The sequence below is a fragment of the Typha latifolia genome, chromosome 11, assembly GCF_019914945.1.
Source record: "Typha latifolia isolate L0001 chromosome 11, TyphaL0001v2, whole genome shotgun sequence".
In the NCBI taxonomy this organism is placed as follows: Eukaryota; Viridiplantae; Streptophyta; class Magnoliopsida; order Poales; family Typhaceae; genus Typha; species Typha latifolia.
Window position 1 is genome coordinate 3,742,773 of NC_133096.1, and position 22,082 is coordinate 3,764,854.

A 22,082-nucleotide genomic window follows, 5' to 3' on the forward strand; every position below is an offset into this window, starting at 1 on the left:
GATGTCGCTTTTAGCTTAGTCATTATTGGGGGGTGCCGTGGGAGTGGAATGAAAAGCAAAAGGAGAGAAAAAGACAACTAATACAAACAGGAAAGATAATTTTCAGAAAGAGATAAAATACAAAGAAAATTTTACTGATAGCTCTAGTGTTATCCATTATCACCATAATTTATGAGTAATAGTATTATTGATAGTACAAATATTACTACTATTATTAAAAATTAAAATTTAGAATATAGTATCAGTATTATTAAAAGTTAATAATAATAATAATATCATTATCATTATCAACATCAGCAGCATTAATTTGGGGTTACTACAAAAAAAAAAAAGGAAAAAAACGAAGGCCTTTTCAAATAACAAAATAATACAAGGTTAGAGTTTCAGATGGTTCTAGAACCCAATTGCGAGCGTCATGCTTAGACGCTCCACGGCAATTCCAGACAACACTGATCATTAATCAGGGGTGGAAATTTCCGTGTCACGCAGCATGCTGGCCACATTTCCCCTACGATTCTTCTCAGATGATCTTCACCTTTTCCTTGTCAGAACGCCTCTTCTTTAGAATCTCCTTCGATACTACCAAGACAACATCCATCAGTGAGTCGATGAAGCCCTCCGATGCATAACCTTTACTGGCTCCTCTAAATGGCGGAGAGAAATACTTCAAGGTGGTAAAGGAGGAGAGGATAACCGAGAAGCTCTTTTTTTTTTTTTTTTTGCTAAGCCTTCCCTTTTTTTTTTTATATAGATGAAAGGCATGAGAGTCCTGATGACAGAAAAGGTACCCCATTAAAGGAACTTCACCATAAAGTATTCTAACTAGTAATCTCCCTCTACAACCATCACTTTCCAAACCTCAATTTAGTAAGCCATTTGACGGTAATGGACTCTAATAAACATTTGGAGAAGCGGCCAAAATATCACAACTCATCCAGAAAATTCCCATGCATGCAAGTTTTTCATCAAGATGAAATCGAAGTCTGCAGCAGACCGTTGTGCTACAGTATATTCAAACTAATCCACCATCATGAAATTATATTTGTAGGTACACACTTAACATACCAAAACATCACCATTACTCAAACAGTAGTGTACTATAAATGGACGCCACCGGTGGGAATGATATTTCCTCTGTATCACTTGCAAGTTGTTCTTCAAAGATTACTTGTAGTATTACATCTATGATGTTGCGATAAAAATCCGATTAATCTTTCTCAGAGAGAAAAGGCATTCCCTCCTATCAAATCAGATTTATCACAATGATGCAGTCATGCTGTGTAGATTGCATTGCTTTGCTGATAATTACAAGTGAAGTAACGACATGCAAGGTACTAGTCGCTAATATTTTTTTCTCAATTAAAAAATAAATAAAAAGATAAGAGAAGGATACTAGTCCCTAATATGAACAGTTCCTTGGGAGGAAGTGAACAGCCAATTCTTTATTATCGGCAACGATACTGTGATGGCTTCCATGTGTTAACCACTGACATCACCTGATCTCGACTATTTTGTGGGAGTGACTCAAAAATCACATTCTTGATATGTGAAGCAGCAGTGTTTCCAGCTCGTGTGGCCAATTCAAGGTACACAAGGGCCCTCACCCAATCCCCTGACTAGCAAAGAAATAAACCTATAAATAGGCATAGAAGAAATACTCAAAGCAAGTCAATCAAGTTGAATAATGTAATTATTGTTACACTAAAACATTACCAAATATCAAGGGCAATAGACGATTGTTATTTATTCCTAATAACAATAAGGTTATGCAAGGAATTCTGATCTCGGCAGATTGTATATTGCGACAAGTTGTATAGAGGGCGAACAGAAGTCAATGACCCACTCAATCTGAAAAAGAGACTACTTTTCCTTCTTCATTTTTTAAATCTTTAATTCTTATATTGTAAATAAAGAGTCCTGGCAGCTAGAGCTCCTCTTAAAATTATTGGCAAACTATCTCCAAATAGAGGGAAAAAAAATGCATGTAAAGTTATCGACATACCAAAAAGATTTTAAGGCCATGCTCATATTGAGCCTTCTTGTGACCACAGTCTGCAGCAAGTTTCATCCATCTTTTTGCATAAAGAGTGTTCTGTGGAAAGCCTTCACCAGAGAAATAACACAAGGAAGTATTATACATGGCACGTACATTTCCCCCCTCTGCAGCTTGTTTATACCACTTTGCCTGAATCATACACTTTACTCAGTTCCATATAGTATCCATGAAGTAATATTGATAAACAGTTTTTATGCTCAACAAAGCTTTAAATTGCATAAGAAACAAAAAATGAAAAGATTTTCCCCGAAAGAACGAAAACCATAAAACAGTTAGTTGAATAGATAATAAAGGAACATCTGCGCCTGCATGTAAAAGTAAAATATTACAATATTAACATACTACGTTTCGATTTCCATGAATCTGCCCCAGCCAAAAAGCTGGATAATACCCTTCACTTATCACTGCACTTCGCTATGGTGGTTCTACGGCACTAACTTGGAACTGTAGACCATCCATATATGAGGTGGTGAGACTGTAAGATAAATCAGATGTCAACTCTCAAGAAGTGCTCGGAGACATGGATCATGGCTCATCTAAAGTAGATCATTCCAAAAGAAGTTGCTAGCAACTCTGTTGTTTCTGTCACATTTGACACATTAAAACCGAGTGCAGATAAAGTACAGATCACTGCAGCAAACATGTTCTAACAACAGGAAGTTCATCCAATAAGTTGTATTTTTCTATTCGAAGCATGATAAGCTGAACATGGGTATAAAGAAACAAATAATAATAATAATAATAATAATAATAATAATAATAAAATAACAAATAAAAACTAATAACAATAATAATAATAATAATTAATACCATAATAATAGTAATAACAAAGGAATGCATGATAAACAAGACAACAAAAAAAAAACTGGAATTCTATTAATAATTAAATTGAGTTATTTTATTTAGGATAGATGGTACCATTTGGTGCGTCGATAAGGCTCGTCTCTTTTGCATTATGAGTTGAAGTCTTAAAAATAGCCTTTCCAAAGATGAGGGTAAGGTGACATATGTCTCCTCCTCAAACTCCACATAGGCGGAAGCCTAGTGATTCTATTTAAAAATCTATGGAGATTTTGAGGCCATAGAACCATTTATCATAATGATTCTAGAGGGACTACTGGAGTGTTAGGTTGCCCTTGATCCTTTTTTACTTTTTGGCCAACCCCCCACTTCTAGAAAATGATTTTCATGAGTCCAGGCGTGCAACTCCAGCAAATGTGGTGACACGATACCTTACATTCTACAAGATCTTATAGCATCTCAATTTTTATGTTTGTTTAGTATGTATTAAACTATCACTTCATCCTTTAAGAGAAGCTTTTACATCTTCTATTGGAACAATATTTAGATTTTAATTTTTAGACCTAAACCGTAGGTCAAGCTTGTGAATAGGCCAACAAGTATTAATTTTTGGGAAAGTAACCTAGCAGTGGTACATTAGAAAACTAAGATAAGCGACTTCATCAGCACTGATAATCTATCAGTGACCTAATTAACTTAACTAATCATGAATAAGGTGATAAATTAACTAGGTATGACTTTTTTTAGATATTAAAATCTGACTTGATTGATGAATTTAGTTGCAAAAGGATAGAATCAAGTGGCACATAAACTTTGACTATTACGTATACGGCATGTTATTGGTGATTTAGCTAAAAGGGTGTTCCAATCCACAATGCTCCACTGAACAATTCAAATGTTTCAAAAGGACCCTTCCATTAGCCTACTGTTTTCTTTTCTGTCCAGAATTAATATGCAAATGATGCAAGATTAATTTTTACTCTCATTTATCCGGAATCTTTTCTCGTCTTCCTCCCTAAACTTATATTGGACAATTATACTCTTTCCTTCTCCTCTTCTCCCAACATTTCCCTCCCTCGCTTCCTATTACTCTCCTTCCACTCAATCTCTTTTGAGATTTCTCCCCTTTCCTATTCCTACATTTTCTCTCTCAATACCAAGTTATATGGTGATATTGCTTCAAATTTCTCTTTGTGCTCTCTATTGCTCCCAATCTCTATTAAACTCTCTCTTTCACTACATCCCAAATATGCACGAGGACAGAGGGCAATTTTATAAATTAATTTTTCAGTCATCGATCTTAGTGTCACATTTTTTTTTCTCTAGAGAATATAAGTGATAATGGGTCATAGTTCAAGGGGTCTAGGTGTAATTTAGCCTAAATTGAAAGGACTTTAATAAGGATTTAATAAAATGGCTAAGGAGCCTAATAAAAGACATATTAGACATTAAAAACCCATCCAAAGAAGAATTAAACATCTAACTAAAACTTTCTAATGGAGAACTCAAAAGGCAAACAATAATTTTAGTGATGCTAATGTCAGACAATTAGATCCAAGGATTAATGAGAAGATTTTAGGTAAAAACTGGATTATTTTTATAGGGAAAAACAGCCTACGTTTTTTAAGCTAATAGCCTTTTTTCCAAAATAGGAAGCAAAGGTTTAGCATGACTCTTTGAAATAAAATCTGACTAGAGGATACAACTGATGATATCAATTAACTGAAAAATGGATGAAACTGAATCAATATGATGAGAAATAATTAGATCGTTAGAATTCTAAGAATGATGATCGTGATAGAAAAGGAAAAAAAATAGGGTTTCACACCTCCATTCTCAACAAGGGTTTCACACCCAAAACTCAAATCGGAGATCTCAAAAAAAAATTATTTCTTCATTAACCCCGATTGAGTAAAAAATTGGCTTATATATAGAACTTACAAATGACAATAAACAAATAGCACCGTAAACAATTGCGAAAAAGTAAATATAACCCTAAACACCATAAATAGCAAATGTATAAGAACAATAATTAACTAAAAACTAATTTCATGAAAGAGGAACTGCATTGATATATTCACCTATGTAATATGTCATTGGTGTCCGCATCATACTCTCCGAGTGGAAGAGAACTCGACTCTGTCGAGTGTGTCCCCTACAACATTCAGATTGCTCTATTCTAATAATTTCATGACACTTCAAATCACTTCGATCAAGCCAAATATCATCAGATTCAGGGATAGGTTTCAAGGATAGGTTTCAGGGATAGGTTTCATACCTCCACTCTCAAGCAAGGGTTTTACACCCAAGTTTTTTTAATGATAAAACTTGTCCTTAGTGACTTCGAGTAGTAGACTGAGACTTTCCTCATGCTACCCTAGCCTGTCAGGCTCTTACCTTTTATGATCCAACCACATGGGTTAAGTTGAGTCAAATTGAGTCAAATTAGTTAGTTAACTTCAGATTATTGTTTTGAATTTCAAATAAATCTGATATTTCGCATGTGGATCTAATCCGCTAAGGAATTTTACTCCCATAAATAAGAGTGAACATGTGTTGATCATTATCATGGAATGAATTTGAGTTTAGCCAAGTTAATATTTTCATCCTTATCTTTTATCGTAGCCATTAGATCGTCTTTATCTTTCTAGGAGTAGATCATAGCCGTAAAAGCATTCCGATTTTCCAAACCCTAGCCATCTTTCTCCACCAGTAGCCACCCTATCTTATGGTCGTCTACCACCCTCCAATGACTACCGCAACGTCTGATATTTACCGTTTTGCCATATTTTATTCTACTCTACTATTATATTAATATCTTTTTATCCAGACGTCAAATTCTTGTGAAACCAGATCCATTAGAACCTTAACTTCCGAGGCTACGTCCATATAAATTTTTAAATTTTCTTACATCCTAATCGATCTAGATTTGGTTCATAACATTATCACTCTTAGTCAAGCCAAATATCATCATGCTTAGGGATAGGTTTCATACCTTCACCCTCAAGCTAGGGTTTCACACCCAAATCTCCATGATGTCAAGACTTGTCCTCAGCTTTAGAAAGGGCACCGATCATGGTAACGAGAGAAGAAGTAGATGGGGACGTGATAGCGATGGATAGGGGTTGGCGGCTACAAGCAGGCGACGGTTAATGGTGGAGTTCAGAGAAGATGGCGTTGGAGAGCGGCAGAGAATAGGGCTAGCGATGTCGACATTGATTGAGTCACTAGTGATGACGGCATCAGTGGAGAGCACCTACCGACGATGACAACGTCGGTGGGGAAGTTATTAGCTATGGGGAGTCTGGTAAAGGAAGAAATTGGGTTGGGATTAAGGTAGGTCTAGATATGTTGAGGTTGAAGATGACTTAAGGCTAAGGTGGGAATGGGGTTGGGGTTAAGGCTAATGGGTCGGATTGGGTTAGGTGCTAATAAATTTAGATATGATTGAGTTGGTAAGCTGATTTGGTTTGTGTTCAAGTAGGTTTTAGTTTAATAGGTTGGTCAAGGTGAGAGAATTTTGGTATTTTGGGGGGAGGTTAAAATTTGAAATTTTGGTAGATAAGGTAAGAAAGAAAAGAAAGGGAATTTTGATATTTTGGGGGGAAAATTAAAATTTTAAACTTTGGAATAGGCTTAGGTAGATTTTGGATAGTTAGGATTTGTTGAGAGGGTTAAGGAAAAAGATTTGTTGAAATCTTTCAAGATTTGTAGAAATCTCAAGGAAACGATAAGCAACTAGAATTTAAAATTCAAAAATTCAAAATTCACGAAATTCAAAATTTTAAAAATTTGAAAATTCAAAATACATGAAAATTTGAAAATTCAAAATTCTTTGAGCAAATTTTTTTTTCTTTTGCTCACTAATGGCAAAGAAGAAGGTTGATTTAGGCCATGACGGACTATCGGATAATGCAAGAATACTCCACGTTAGATCGGATCTTACTTCGCAATTTCGGAATGATGACTGATTCTTCTCGCTCCTCCACAACGATGATCTCCTCATGCGATAATGATCCGATATTCGTGATGCAAGTGCCGAATGAAGGACAAGTGTAGAGCGGCATAGAACCTAGAAGGCAGGCCCGTCTATACACGGTGGAACTGGTGATAAATGTTAGGGAAGATGGGTAGCATGGGTAAATTAAAAGGGGACGGAGACAAAATATGGTTTGGAGAAAATTTGAATCCTAAAAAACCATCACTCTGATACCAAAATGATGTGAAACAATTGGATCGTTAGAATTCTAGGAACGATGATGGTGAAAGAAAAAGAAAAAGAATGGGGTTTCACACCTCCATTCTCAACAAGGGTTTCACACTCAAAACTCACATTAGAGATCTCAAAAAAGTTTCATTTCTTTATTAACCCGATTGGGTAAAAAGCTGGCTTATATATAGACCTTACCAATGACAATAAACAAATAACACCCCAGACAATTACAGAAAAACAAATATAACCTTAAACACTATAAATAGCAAATGTATAATAACAATAATTGATTTAAGACTAATTTCCTGAAGAAGGAACTACACTGATACATGCGCCTGTGTAATATGTCACTGATGTCTAGATCTCAAAATTTTCTGATTTCAGCAGTAAAAACAGAAAAAAAGAAAAAGGAATAGATATGAGAAGGAAATAGAAACAGCATAGTAAAAACAAACGAAGGATTTTTTATAGCTAGAATTAGTAACACTAGTTATGCATTTTTCTAACCCAACTGATGAATTGCATAGTCTAATTTACCCAAATTGAATGTGACAGTATGCAAGAAGCCAAGAACCTTAGCTTTCACTAAAAGCTCCTCATCATGCAGATTGAATCACCAGGATGTCGCATATTATGTGAAAATATTTCTGAAACCAACATGAATGCCCCAAACATATCTGGAGAATTAAGAATCCAGTGGACTATGCATATAAGGCCAATGACTATCAGACTTCCAAGACCATAAACTTCTGCTACAATAAGCAGCTTGTCCCCGAATGACTATTGAAGCAATATTTCTTCCTAATCACATACTTGAGAAAGTTCATGAAATTGCAAAATATGGACCATAATACCCTATCTTTCATCATAAAAAGTCAAGATTTTATGATGATGTTTGATAAATCTTCAAAATCATGTACAAGATCTGAATTTAGAGGATGATTAGTAAAATAAAAAAGAAATTTCCATAAGTTTGATTGTTTGTCATCAAAATTTATTCACAAATTATCTCTTTTAACACTGCTTGAACCCTTTGGTCCTGCACTGGTTGTTATATGTTGCTTATGTGGCAAACTGGCAATCAATCTGAAACCAGATGCATGTGCTTTTAAATGCTCTTCTACTATATGCGGTAGGACGAGTAGCAGAATGAAGCTAGGATTTTAGCCTAAAAACGATTGCAGACATCTTGAAGAAATCGATGACATTAAAAGAAGATGCTCCCAGTAATAAGGTTTTGATTTTTGCAAGATCTAATACCAACTAGCATTGTTCCATATCTCTAAACTTTAGAGGATAGCAATGGTAGGGCATAATTCAAAAGTCAGTAAGTTCGGGTTGTTTATCTTCTAGTAAATGGAATCTTACAATGAAACAAATATGAGATTATACACTGGAAATTTAATAGAGGAAATTTTTGAAGGGACAAACTGGGAAATATGTTATGGGAATTTGAAAAAATATATAGATGACCAAGAGAATGCAAAAAGGAGTCAATATATGGGGTTAAGCTATATATATAATATTCTTGACATCTTAAGATAAAATATTAATGCCAAGGTTACTCACTGATGTTAGAATCATAGATGAACATCTTCACATTGTTCAGCTGAAAGAAAAATTATGAAGCCACAATATATGAGAGATTCTGTTCTCGCAATTAAAGGGAATAAGTTATAGGGACTTGCATGAGAAAGGAGATAATGGCATCAAAACTTTTAAGGAACTCTTATTGCTTAAAATAACTCACCTTCTATCTCCAAATATTTGATAATGGTCTTTTGTGTATTAATACAAAAGACTAGATATCTTGCAGACTGAACGTATTTCAACTTTACCATGTCTACACTTCCATGGAAGGATAAATTAAGAATAACAGATGCAAATTGAGATGTGAAGAACACCCAATGTTGGCTTATCTCTACAATGAAAATGGAAGAATTATATACTTCCTCAATTAAACTAAGGATGGAAAATATAAGAGGGCATCACTTTTGATGGTAAGGTTTGCCTCTTGCATCCAAGAGGCTATGAGTTCAAGTCTTGGAAACAACCTAAAAAATGAGGGCAAAGTTGTACTCTTATCCCCTTCCAAAACCCTGCGTAGACAGGATCGAACACTCTTTACAAGATGAAGAAGATAGTCTTAAAAAAATAGAATATGTACTCTGTTAATCATAAGGCTTCAATGAGTTTGGAATTTTATTTTGATAATTATAAACAATGTATTTACTATTTAGTACACTATTTTGATGATAGCAAACAGGTTTCTTATAATAGCAATTAGCAAATGATAAACATTTTCAATTTAACCCAAAGGCTGAAATCTTTCTGAATATGTGTTGGCATTCCATATATAAGTTTTAATTGGTATATGGTATTAATGTGATTCTTTTTATCTGAAAAAAAGACTCATTTATCTACATCTTTCTATAGTGAGATTTTACAATTCACACTTTTTATATGTCAAACTTATGCCATAAGTTAGAGACTGCAAAATGGTATTAGAAACAAAGTCTTGACACATGTTTGATATTTTTATCATAACTTTCTATAGAGTGCTCTGATAGATGTGATTCCTCTTTCTATGGAAAGTACCTTAATTAACTTTAATACACACAGATTAATTATATTCAAACTTCAGCTATATGAAATAAGACCTAAAAATTGATTAATCATAGCTGTATTTTAGCATGGTACTATCTAGAGATAGGTTTGCCTCTTAGCTATAATTTTTCAACCAATTGCCAATTTGATGTGATTTTCATCGGGTTGGAAAGGGAACTCAAAAGTCTCAAATATCTATCAAATATTTTCTCAATCCAAAGGTGCTTCAACTCAGAGAACAAGATCTGGCCTTAATCTGGCCATATTGAAAGTTTTGCAAAAGAGTCTTAAATGTTTGCAAATGGGAAAGCCCTTTCAAGCCTATAAAAAGATATTCATACCTCATACTAAAGCAAGAGTTTGGATAGCAAATTAAGGGAGACAAGAACGAACAAACTAGTTCAGCCTATATTAGAGAAGAAGAGAATATCACAATTTAACATTTTCTTTTCTGAGCTTCGTTTGTAAATCATTTTTTTTGTGAGTGATTACACACTTTATATATTCTTTCTTTTAGAGACTATCTGTGAATAAGGTAGAAGAGCTTTCTTAATTTGTGAGTGAAGGATCAGATAGATCTCTTGAAAAAATGTCAATGGACTTTTTGACACAAAACAAATATTGTTTTAAGAGGAGAGATTTTTGCTATAAATCTCATATGTAAATGTCTGCTAACACTTTAGGAAGTAATATTTTATACTTTTATTGCATAGTGAATTTTTAAGAAAGTGGATGTAGGCTTAGCCGAACAACTATAAATCTTAGTGTTATTTTCCTCTCTCTTCCTTGCTTTTCTTGTTTATGTCTTCAGAACATACCCATACGAAACATTAAGCTTGTAATTTGCATTTCTCATTCTTGAAGTAAAAAATTGTGTTTTTCATTATTGTCACAATTTGTACATACATTTGCATACTTAAATTTTTTATCTTTGTTTTTAGTTTGTTCTTTTATCTTTGATTTTTAGTTTGTAAATTCCCTTTCTACTCAAAGCTAGTATGTCATAAGCAGAGTAGCTTTACAATCAAAATCCTACCATTTAAGATGAAATTATTCACTAAAGAAATGCAGCATGGTAATTTATTAGTAAACGTAAAGAAATTTTGATCCAAAATAAGCAATTGCAATAAAAAGTCTAAGGGCAAATTACACTTTACCCTCCCATAATTTGGCTTAATTGCTCGTAATCCTCATGTATTTTCAATTTAAGCACTTAACCCTTCTATGATTTAAACCAAAATACAATTGTTATTTTTTCCATCTATATTTAACGGTACCAACCATTGCTAGTCCCTAGATCACGGCCAATAACTTCTCCTGCCAAAAAGGTGTACCCCTCTATTGTTGATCCGTGAGTTAATATATAAGAATAAAAATATAATTTCACCTTTCCATTAACGGTAAGCTAACAGTTGCATCTTATCTAAACACGAAGGGTCAAATGCATAAGTTTAAAATACAAGGAGATTACTTCCAATTGTAATTTCCCTAAAATTTAATTTTCTAAAAATAGGAGACACTAAGAATGAGATATGTCATAGCTAGAACCACACTTGTGATGATTAGAAAAATATAAAATATCAATTTATTAATCTACTCTAAAGGATAGCGCAAAATTGAGAGATAGAAAAATTAAAGCTCTAAATGGATTGTATTGAATTAAAATGATTATTGAAAATGCATAAGGCATCGCCAAAGGAAGATAACTTACAGCTTCGTGCATATTACATTCAACTCCTCGCCCTTTGTGCAAACATAGAGCCAAGTTATATTGAGCGCGAGCATTGCCTGACATCGCTGCATGATAAAACCATTTTACAGCTTCCACTTGCTCTGGTGGATCAGCTGTCGAAAAAGGTTCATAGCACCACCAGTAAAATATTAAAACAGCTACCAATATATGATAAAGAGTAGAAATACGAGGTATTAGACATGTTTGGTAAAATATTATATGAGGATAAATAGCATACAAAAAATATAAGTACATAACATCGTGAAAAGTAAGACATCAAACCTATGCAGCTATTAATCAAGAAAAAAACGCCATAGGGAAGCTAGATTATTGATGTGGGAGTTTACAGACCTCAAAGAGGTCATTTGCGAAGTTGATTGAAAGATGTGTTATACCAAAATTCAACCCAAGGCAAGTACTTCACCTACTACTTCAGACGCACTCTGCAAAGCAACACAAACATGTCTCTAGACAACGATTTAAGACCTAATCCACAAATGATCTAAAAGCTAATTTTATTTGATTTGACAACTCTAACGTCTAATGATAACTTAAAAATGTCGGATAGAAATTAAATAACTAAACAAAAAAAAAGTAGTAGGCATCCTTGACTACAAAAATGAATTCACTAGGATGAGAAAAATCTCAGTTTGATATAGCCTCTCATGAGTTCTTGTATAAAGTTTTTTGAGATCATCCCTATCTTCATTAAATCTCAATGTGATCTCTCATCTCTATATTTCACCCACCGGCTTCAATAATGGATTTACTATCCTTTGTTCAATATTCATGAGACTTTCGATGACCCATTTGACAGCATCTAACAAATCTAGAAAAGAAAAGAACGGGTCTTCTCATCTTCATACAACTTATTGTGAATCACAATAAACGGGCTATTTAACTTTTCTCTTTAACTCCTCTTTGGTACACTAACATTGTAATAACTGGAAAGAAAAAGAAATTCGAGCTCATGTGCACTACATGTGCACCTCCCTTTTCCTCCTCTTGTCTGTTACGCGATGAGAGGAATGGCCACAGAATTTCTGGCCTATTCCCAAATTCAATTTTGGTTCCTTCTATAAAATAAAACCCTAGATTCCCTTTTTTTCCCTCACCGCAGCAACTTCCCTCTTCTTCCTCCTCTTTTTCTTCATCTTCATTCCTTTTCATCAGAATTTGCATTGTGGGATCAGACCGTCGAAGTGATCGGTGACCACCATGTGATTGACCGATCAATCCTCTCCCACCCCTCGTATTTAATTTAAAGTTTAATAGGATAAATTAGAAATACCTAATTTTTGTTGTTTGCGACTTCGTCAATGAAATACGTTGGTTGGCACCTTTGGGTCGCTGCCGCACCATTACCGGAAGCTTTAAGTCTTTAGCCTTGGGTCGTAGATGTCTTCTGTGAGAGTCTCATGTCTCGGATCGCTGTCGAGGGGGAAATTCCCCACCGTCGATCTAGGAAGGCTTCGTCCAAGGAGAAAACCTTATCTTCCTCCCTCATGTGACAATCGACAACGATCTTAGGAGAAAGGGTCGACAAGCATAGGGAAAGGGCGACGCATGGTGGGTGGCAGTGAGTTCTTATCCTCTTTGTTACTTAGATGTTTCCAACTGGGCCAAGTCCAAGAAGCATCAGTAGGCCTAAAGCCCTAGTAGCCTTCAGTCTTTAATAACCCCAATTCTACCTTCAGTTACTGAAGTAGATGCATAATAGAATTATTATTATTATAGTAAGGAATTATTATTATTTGAGAATTTGATCATGTTATTTAGTATTTCGGTGTAGTACACTATTAGAATTTGTATATATACTATATTAGTATATATTATATTTCTATATGATTATTTTTAATTTTTTATATTACAAATGCTAGACCATCTTGGCGCTCCCCTTCTGCCCAAGGACAATGCGGCGGGTTGACTACTTGTCACTCGGGACCGCCTTTCAATACATGGCTATACTTTTTACCCACCCCAGCCATCATACACCACACATAGAAGATAAAGATAATAAAGTATAGGGTTGTCCACACCGCATAAGAATAGATAATAGCAAATAAGGTTAAATAAGGCTAATCGAGGTTTGAACTTTCGACCTCTAAAAAACTAAGTTCTCTCTAATATTATGTTACATAACTAACTAACCCAAAAGCTTAAATTGTTAGTAACTGATCAATAATGTATATCATATATTTAAAAATCATTATGAATTTATTTCCAACACTCAAATATTGATGTAAAAAGAAACATATGTGATTGATAAAATTTTAGGCATGGGACACTCAATTGAACAAGTGATTGAAATTTGAGCTTAAAAGTTAAAAATTTTAGGGGTTTCCTATATATAAGATTTCAGCGATAATAAAAACAGATCTTTTTGCAACAAAGACTCTCTTTGCTGCAGGGATTCATCCAAAATCGCATTAGGGAAACAGAAACAATTGTTTGAAAGAAGAATAGCAGCAACAGCAACCAACTATTCTTTCAGGCTAGAAATAATTGCTATAGGTTTCACATATATCCTGATAGTTGAATGGTTCCCAAAGAAGGGAAAACTTACAACCAACTATTCTTTCAGGCTAGCAATAATTGCCATCTTATTAACCAAGAATCCTTCCAAGCTCTACTAATCTACTACTTAATAGTTGTAACATCTAATTTCACTTGATCTAGAAAAAACTCATACTTGGGCTTACTCAAATGAAGTTGGCAAACCCAACCAACTGATCAAGGAAAAGGAAGTGTATTCATCTGTGGCTAGGTAACTTTCATTACTTCACTTGCTCCAGAGTCCAGAGCACCCAATCTCTCCAGAAATCCAGAAATATTGAGTAAGAAGCTATATTACTCATTCAGTTCTTTTTAATTGAATTTCTGAGTACTAGAACCTTATACTTCAGCATTAAATTAAAGGAAAGGTTTCTACTAGAACAGATCCGAAACCTGCTCCTGCTTCAAGATCAAGTTCAGAATGTAAGATTGAGTTTCAACTAAAACCAAAGAAAGGCCGAAAACTCTTTTATCACTTTTCTCTGTCTAGCTAATGTATTTCTTCTAACTCTAGTTTTTGATGCATAAATTGAATAAAAGGTTCAATATAAACTGACCATAACTCCAATAAAAATCCATAACTCCAATAAAAATCCATAACTATCACAGGAAAGACATGTGTATGTCATTTCAGCCTGATCACTCATGGAAAGAGTTTTAGATTTGTTGCTATGGTATGCAGCCCCTTAAAAGTCGAGGTCTTCTGGTTTATCCACAAAATAAAAAGTATAAAAATAACCATAAACAAATGTTATGAATAAACAGGATTAGGTCAAGGTCTTCAAAGATATATCCAATATTTCCCTTACTATAGTTTGCATGCTATGTATGTATATACTCACCTTCCATTTACTTTTTCGTATTATCTTACCTACTTTCAAGATATATCTCCTTTTCTCCTTTCTTATTTTAAACTTATCTTAATATAAAATAGGCAAAGTGGTAACTAGAAGCTATACCAAAACATTGAGAAATTTATGATTTTGGTCAGTTCTAATTTTGTCTAAATTTTCTTATAAGCTTTTGCCTCTTTGACCATACTCTAGTATTTCAGTCTAAACTAAAGCTGAAACTGATACGTCAAATTTAAAATAGACAAAGAGCTGTAACATAACGAAAGCAACTAATAATGAAAACTGCAACCATCAAATCTTGATATGGACAAAGGATAGGCAACAATCATCCAGCTCTCCTATCCTATAGTGAACAATATTATTGTATCCTAGTACAAAACTGGAAAGTGAGATTAGACATCAGATAATTAGGTCTCTTTTGGTAACCTTTGGACCAAGAAAATATGCAATTGCCACCAAATTAAAGAAACATATCTTCAGTAACTTCAGACATGGAGAGATAATTTCCAGCATCAGATTAAATTCTCCTGGATTATGGACTGAAAGAAGATAGGCAAAGTTTCTACCATACATTCCAAATAGGAGATGCCAAGGTTACACTGTCCGATTGGATGCCCCAGCTCCGCGGCCTTCCTGTACAATTCTCTAGCTTTCTCCCTTTTTCCCATCTCCCAGTACAAAAGGCCCGCATCGACCATCGCAGCGACGGACCCACGGGAAGCAGCCTTGAGGAAAGACTCAAGGGCACGAACGCGATCAGGGCGAATGTCCATGCCAGCGTACCGGCCGTGCTTGAATCGCTTTCCCCAGACATAGAGCACCATGGCCTCCCGCAGCGGCTGCAACGCCTGCCGCCACGACCTGCACACCATGCTCGCGGCACGGAGGTCCGGCGCATCGAGCGCGGCAGCCACCTTCGTCAGCAGGTCGAACGGGAGATCTCCAAACCTTGCGGGCGGGGACGATGGAGGGGGGATGGGTTTGATGACTGTGCTCTGCTTCCGTTTCTTGGGGCGATGAGCATGCTGGTGTTTGTGGAAGGGGCGAGAAGAGAAGCGGGAATCGGAGGTGGACGAGGAGACCGGCCATGCGCGGTATCGCTCCATGGTCGGCAGTGGTGGTACCACGGTGGTGATAGTAGTCTGCGGATAGCTACGGAGTATTGGTCGATGGGGCCACTAGGAGTACCGAGGGAGGAATTAACAAGTGAAGGGGAGGCGGTGGTCAGCGAGATATGTTTATTTGATTATATTCATAATTGAGCAGGTGGCCATAGCCGTGAAAAGTAAGTATGGGTTTAGGTTATAAAATATATAAATATTTATATATAAGTATGAGCTAAGGTTCATCTCTATCCACCCCCTCTCTGCCCCCTTATTCAAAAATATCTTTTTTAATTACTTATATGTTTATGGAGACTCCTCTATACTCTTAGTATAGTAGTGAGGCTATTTCGGTCCTACCGCTACAAGGTACCTCTTCGAACAAGGGGCAGAGAAGCATTTTGGGTTGTGGGTTCATGTCCACCATAGGTCTAGGCAGCATCATCACCATGGTACTACTAAGCAGCAGAATGGCGGATGCTAGTAGTGGCGGCACTATTTGTTTGCCGAGAATAATAAAACTCATGGTAAGATTATCACTTCTCCTGCGTCCCACGTGACTGTTCACTCTCTCACATCCCTTTCGGGACTCCTCGAGCCAATAACTTTGTCACCTCGCGTAGTGGGTGCATCAGCTACTAAGCGTAAACTTAGTGCTTAGGGGCTTAGGTTTGCATCAAGTTCCATGTCATACAAAAGCTTGATGACCCTCTATACTAAAATGAAACAACTAGAAAAGGTCCCTAACATTATACAGGAAATGAAGGCTAATGATGTAATGCCAGATTGTTTCACTTACAATGTTTGGATGATGGCTCTTGCTCTTGCCGCCATTGATAACATATCAAGGGTTCCGCATAGAATTCTTTGTCATATGTGAACAACTTTGGTTGCGCCTATTTAGCTTTCAGTAAAATAGGCAACAAGATAGCATTCTATCATCCACCCTTATTAAAAGGAAGCTCGAGTGTTGCACTTTAAATATTATAACATGTAATTTGAACACTTTTGTTTTTGATGAGAGAGCAAGTGATACTAAGTCAAAATTTATAGGAGCAAACTCTAATAAAATATAGAAAGAAGTGACAAAGAAATGAGGTCACACCTAACTATTAAAAAGGAGAAGTACTAAAGTTTAACTTTTGTATGTATTTTTTGGTTTTATTTAGTAAATCTTCATTTTGGATCTCTGATAAATAAATCAGTACTCAAGAAAACTCAAAGACCCATTGGCACACCCATTTCTTGGTGACAATATTCTAGAAATAAAATCTTATAGATGCCCAACGCAAAGAGGTCTTTCATTGAGGATAAAGCTCAAACACTCACCCACTTCTAATTTATTGGTCTTAACATACAAAACCAAGATTTAACAACATTGCCAATAAACTTTGATTACCATAAAATTTCAAATAATGATAATCCTACATTATAAGGTAGTTATTACATGCGATAATAGGAACTTATGTTCTTAGTGCGATAGATAGGTGAATTAAAGGAATTTTGGTCCCACCCCCCCAAAGTTAAGTCATATTGTTTAGTACCCGTTACGAATCGGCTTGATCCAATCCATAACGGTTCTGAACCGGTTTGAGGACGTGACTTTCAAAGGGAATTCCGGAGGATCTAGCCATTAGATCTTGCAGAAATTTGCTTGAAGAGGGCTTTCCAACAAATCCAAGATTGAAAGATTTGGATGGCTAAATCTTGAGATATCGGTCAAACAAGTTTTCGAATTGACACGACCCGCACACACCTTTCGACATTTCCTTTATCTAAGGTATTCCCCTTACCACTTCTTATTTGGACAGATTAAACAATTCCTTGTGATTCACCATATTCTGCTCTCAAGTTCTCTTCATTAAATGTTGTAGGCAGATACAAAGACAACATTGGAACTCGTCCGATAATTTGTGAAAGGCCTATAGTTATCTCAGATTTTGCCTCACTGGGGATTGAAAAGATGTTTACTAAGCAAGGATGGCTATCAGTGTGTTGGATGGATGGGACAATGTATGTGGAGGTTGTCCGAGAGTTTTATAGTAATGCCACTATTTTGGATCGGTGTATACGGTCCACTATCCGAGTGTATTCGTGTACTTAGACTCTGACGTCATCCGTGCAAAATTTTAACTTTCTGATAGCGAGTTCGAGTATCCATCTTCTGAGCCTCTTCCTGCTGTTCAAGATTATGCTGGTGATATCTTAATACAGGGGGAAGAGTGGATAGGTAACATGATGCCACATGCAAAACTGACATCTGTTGAATGCTCATTTAGGACACTTTGTAATTTTTGTAAACGAGATATTTTGTCACAAATTGCCAAAGGGGGAGATTGTTATGATTTTAGTATTGGCAATTGTGTACAAAATATTTTAAGTGTTTTAATACATGTACATGAGCATTTATACAAGTCTAGAAAGTATTTGGATTGAAAATTGCAAGATCAAAAGAGAAAAGTTTTCGTGTTGACACCGCGTTGGAATGCCGTGTTTGAACGCGTTCTTAGGAGTTCACATATACAGAGAGATTGCATTCAGGCCGTTCGAACGCGAACATAGGAATTCGCACATAGAGAGAATGCGTTCGGGCCGTTCGAACGCGAGCACAACCTTTCGCACAAACAGAGAGTGTTGTTTTTGCGCATGTTCGAACTTAATCAAGGGCCGTTCGAATGCACCCTACATACGTTCACAGCCCGTTCACACATACAAAAGAGTGTTTTTGTGCGTTCGAACGCAACCTGTGAAAATCAAGCCACCATGTTCGAACACACTTGGGCCCGTTCGAACGCACCTAAGATCAAGTGAGGTCATTCGAGCACACTCGAGCCGCGTTCGAACGCACCTAATAATATGCAAATTTTTGGACTTTCATGAGTTTGGATATAATTTGGATTTGGGTATGGATGGATGTTGATACCCTAGCGGGTGGCGGGGTATGGTTATATTTGAGATACTTTTGCGGGTGGTGGAGTATGCTCTGAGCCCACGCGCCCATCTGGACTTTTGCATCTTTCGTTGTACCTTGACAATCAAAATATTGTTCAACTTAATATATCCAATTCGTTGGATCACAACCTTAGAATTTTGGAAGTCTAAGCGTGCGGTTCTGCCCCGAATAGCGTTGTCAGGTTCGCGAAAGATCCTTGGTTTAGGCCTAAACCTTTGTGTATGTTGATCACCTTCTCTAAATCCTCAAGCACGTCGATCTCCAACTCCATAGGGATAAACCTCATCCTCATAGTGTCAATCCTCCTCATCGACGAAGTGCACTGGTGCCGCACGCCTCTCAGGTTGCACTACCGCCGATCTTGGATTTTGTAACGAGGTGCCAGAATGATGTGAAGGCATAGGTATGAGGGGATCATTAATACTCATATGACGCACCTAGACTTGTGGGGTATCGGTTCTATAGGATCCCACCGTTGATCCTTCTTAAAACTTCGTTCGTCGTCGAGGAGATAACGAACCCAATCGATTCACGATATATTCCTTAAATTCATTGTGATCCTTTTGTATGTTTCAACTCTATACAACAATGTTTGGAACATGCCCCTTAGTTCATCCATATTCGAACCCATAAACGTTGGTTGACTCAGTCCTGCCGTGGTCGCTGCAAAGGAATCGGCCTCACAGTTAGGATCATCGTGCATTGAGTCCTCCCTTGTCTGTAACACCCTCCCGCCCAGCACGGGCACGTGCACGCCCATACGGCACGTGCGGCGCACGCGACAGGACGGGCGGGACCCGTCACGCACAGATACTCTCCTGTACACATACAATCATGACATCATCAAATACTACCTCCTAATATATCCATGATCACATAACCCATCACCAATTAAATCATATTATTAACCAAATAAACCTATTAACATATGAATATCCTAGTCCATAATAATATACATTAAACTACTACATAATCTGGCAGGGCCCACATATGCTATAACAAACTATCAAGATACAACAAAAATGACTAATATAAGAGTACACTACGATTCGACCTGTATTATACAATTCATCGTCTAATACAACAGAGTACAAATATTAAATACTAGTACAACTCAATACCTATGTAAATTATCATGTATACCGTCTCGCATCTATAGCTCACATCATCATTGCTCTAAAATATCTTCTCAAGATATCTCAAGTCGCTATCACATACCACGTATCTGAGGGGGTTAGAAACGAAATAAAAAGAGTCATGAGCAAAAGGCTCAGTGAATAGACCTTATCCTGAATCAGTGATGTCAAACAGAGAGTAAATCATGTACTGGATAATATGAATCAGAAAGAGCATCATGTCATGAATGAGTATATGAATGTTCCTCAATAATACATAAATGAAAAATAGATAACATGTCATGTCATAACTGGTAGAATATATAATCCTCGACAATGTATAAATAAATCTCTATGTCATACCATCATCATAACTCTCTCTCAAATATGACACATGATGTATGCCGACCATGACCATGCTTTGATATCAAATACAACCATATATAATGCATATTGATCATTTGATAATCAGGTAACCAAATAATAATTAAATCATCTGCATTTCTCAACATCACAATCATCAATCATTACCGACATCTCGGTATAATGTCATCATCCTAGACCACTGTGCACAGTCAACACCTGGTATCCGATCTCAACATCATGCCCGAAGGCTCAGAGCATACTCAGCCATCCGCAAGGAGTATCTCAAATATAATCATACCCTGCCATCCGCTAAGGGTATCAACATCCATCCAGACCGGGCACCCTCATAGTTGATAGAAACCTTATGAGGATAACTCGCCACATATGCCCTAGCGAACGGCATATGTCCGAATGTCTGCTGCGCACACAGACTAACGACCTCGGACGTAAGGCCAACAGGATCGCGACTATGTCGAGCGATCAATCATCCACCAAGCGCGTCCTAACCCTCGCGCCCACTCGGGTATCCTCACGCTTCTATCAACTATCCTATCAATCACATTTCATGCTTTTCTTCTAAATGACAGATCAAATGCATATATCCAGTACGATAACAAGTTAATGCATAACAGGAATTTAGGTGGAATAGGAATCAAGAGAAAATGATGCAATGTAGTCTCCAACTATATCGTCAACACATGCATACTCATGCTAATCTATTACATGCATACTCATACTACAGATCAACTCGGTAAATAATCATAACAGTAGAATCATCTCTCATGATCTCTATATATTACCAATGTGCTCATATCCCACATCAACCTAATCAGATGCATGATAAAATATGCTCGACTGTAATCATCTCTAGATAAAGTCATATAATCATGCTGGAAGCCAAAATATGCATGTACATAATATATAATATAAATAATTTGAAAAAGGCGTCTAAGGGATAAGACTACTCACCGTCTGATCAGAAGACACAAACCACACATCTCTCACGTCCGTCAGGTAACCGAGCGACACTCATCGCTAGTAAGGTCCATGGGGTCTCAAATAAGGGGGTTCGGGATCTGAAATATTTAAGTAGTATGATGTTAGCCGTTTATCTAATTAGAATTAATTCAGTTAAAATATAAAGGTTTATTAGGTTTAAAATCATTTTTTTTATTTTTGATTACATAACTAGGTCTATAATATAGATACGATTCAAATATTATAATTCTATTATTATTATAAAATGTTAGTTATAACATAAGGAGAAGAGGCCTGTTTCCTTTTATATTAGAGTATTTCTAAATATATAATTATAAAATAAAATAAAAGGCTAAATAAGTATAGACAAGGTCTAATTATAATTAATTTTATAATTCATACACTATCTTGATTAATTAGGGACAATGCAGTCTTTACTCGATAAAATAATAAATAAATAACTAAATAAGCTTAGTATTTTATTTGTTGTAGAATAATCATAAAATTAATAGAAATACTTAAAATATATACGATGAGGGTATTAGAATATAAATCTAATAATTATAATTTACAAATCTATCTATTAATCTAATAGATATATAAATAAATAAATAAATATAAGTATTACTTATATTTAATACCTAATTAATCATTAATTATAAAATTATCATTAATAAAATTATATTGAAGAATATATAATATGATTAAAATAGTTAATGTCTAAATAATCTATTTGCATTAATTAAGA

The 22,082-nt window shown here is 35.9% G+C and overlaps 1 protein-coding gene across 2 annotated transcripts; it reads right to left on the reverse strand.

Moving 5' to 3' along the window:
• Positions 1-1,095: 1,095 nt before the first annotated feature.
• On the reverse strand, positions 1,096-16,099 carry LOC140798011 (F-box protein At1g70590). 2 transcript variants are annotated; one of them, XM_073151724.1, is made up of 4 exons: positions 15,391-16,099; positions 11,389-11,522; positions 2,003-2,185; positions 1,096-1,616 (listed from the first exon to the last, which is right to left on the reverse strand). In XM_073151724.1, the coding sequence occupies exons 1-4, from the start codon at positions 15,923-15,925 to the stop codon at positions 1,446-1,448; spliced, it is 1,023 nt and encodes a 340-aa protein (XP_073007825.1). In that variant the 5' UTR covers positions 15,926-16,099; the 3' UTR covers positions 1,096-1,445. The 2 variants fall into 2 exon arrangements, with proteins under 2 accessions (XP_073007825.1, XP_073007826.1); XM_073151725.1 differs by having other exon boundaries at positions 1,096-1,633; positions 15,391-16,093.
• Positions 16,100-22,082: the final 5,983 nt, after the last annotated feature.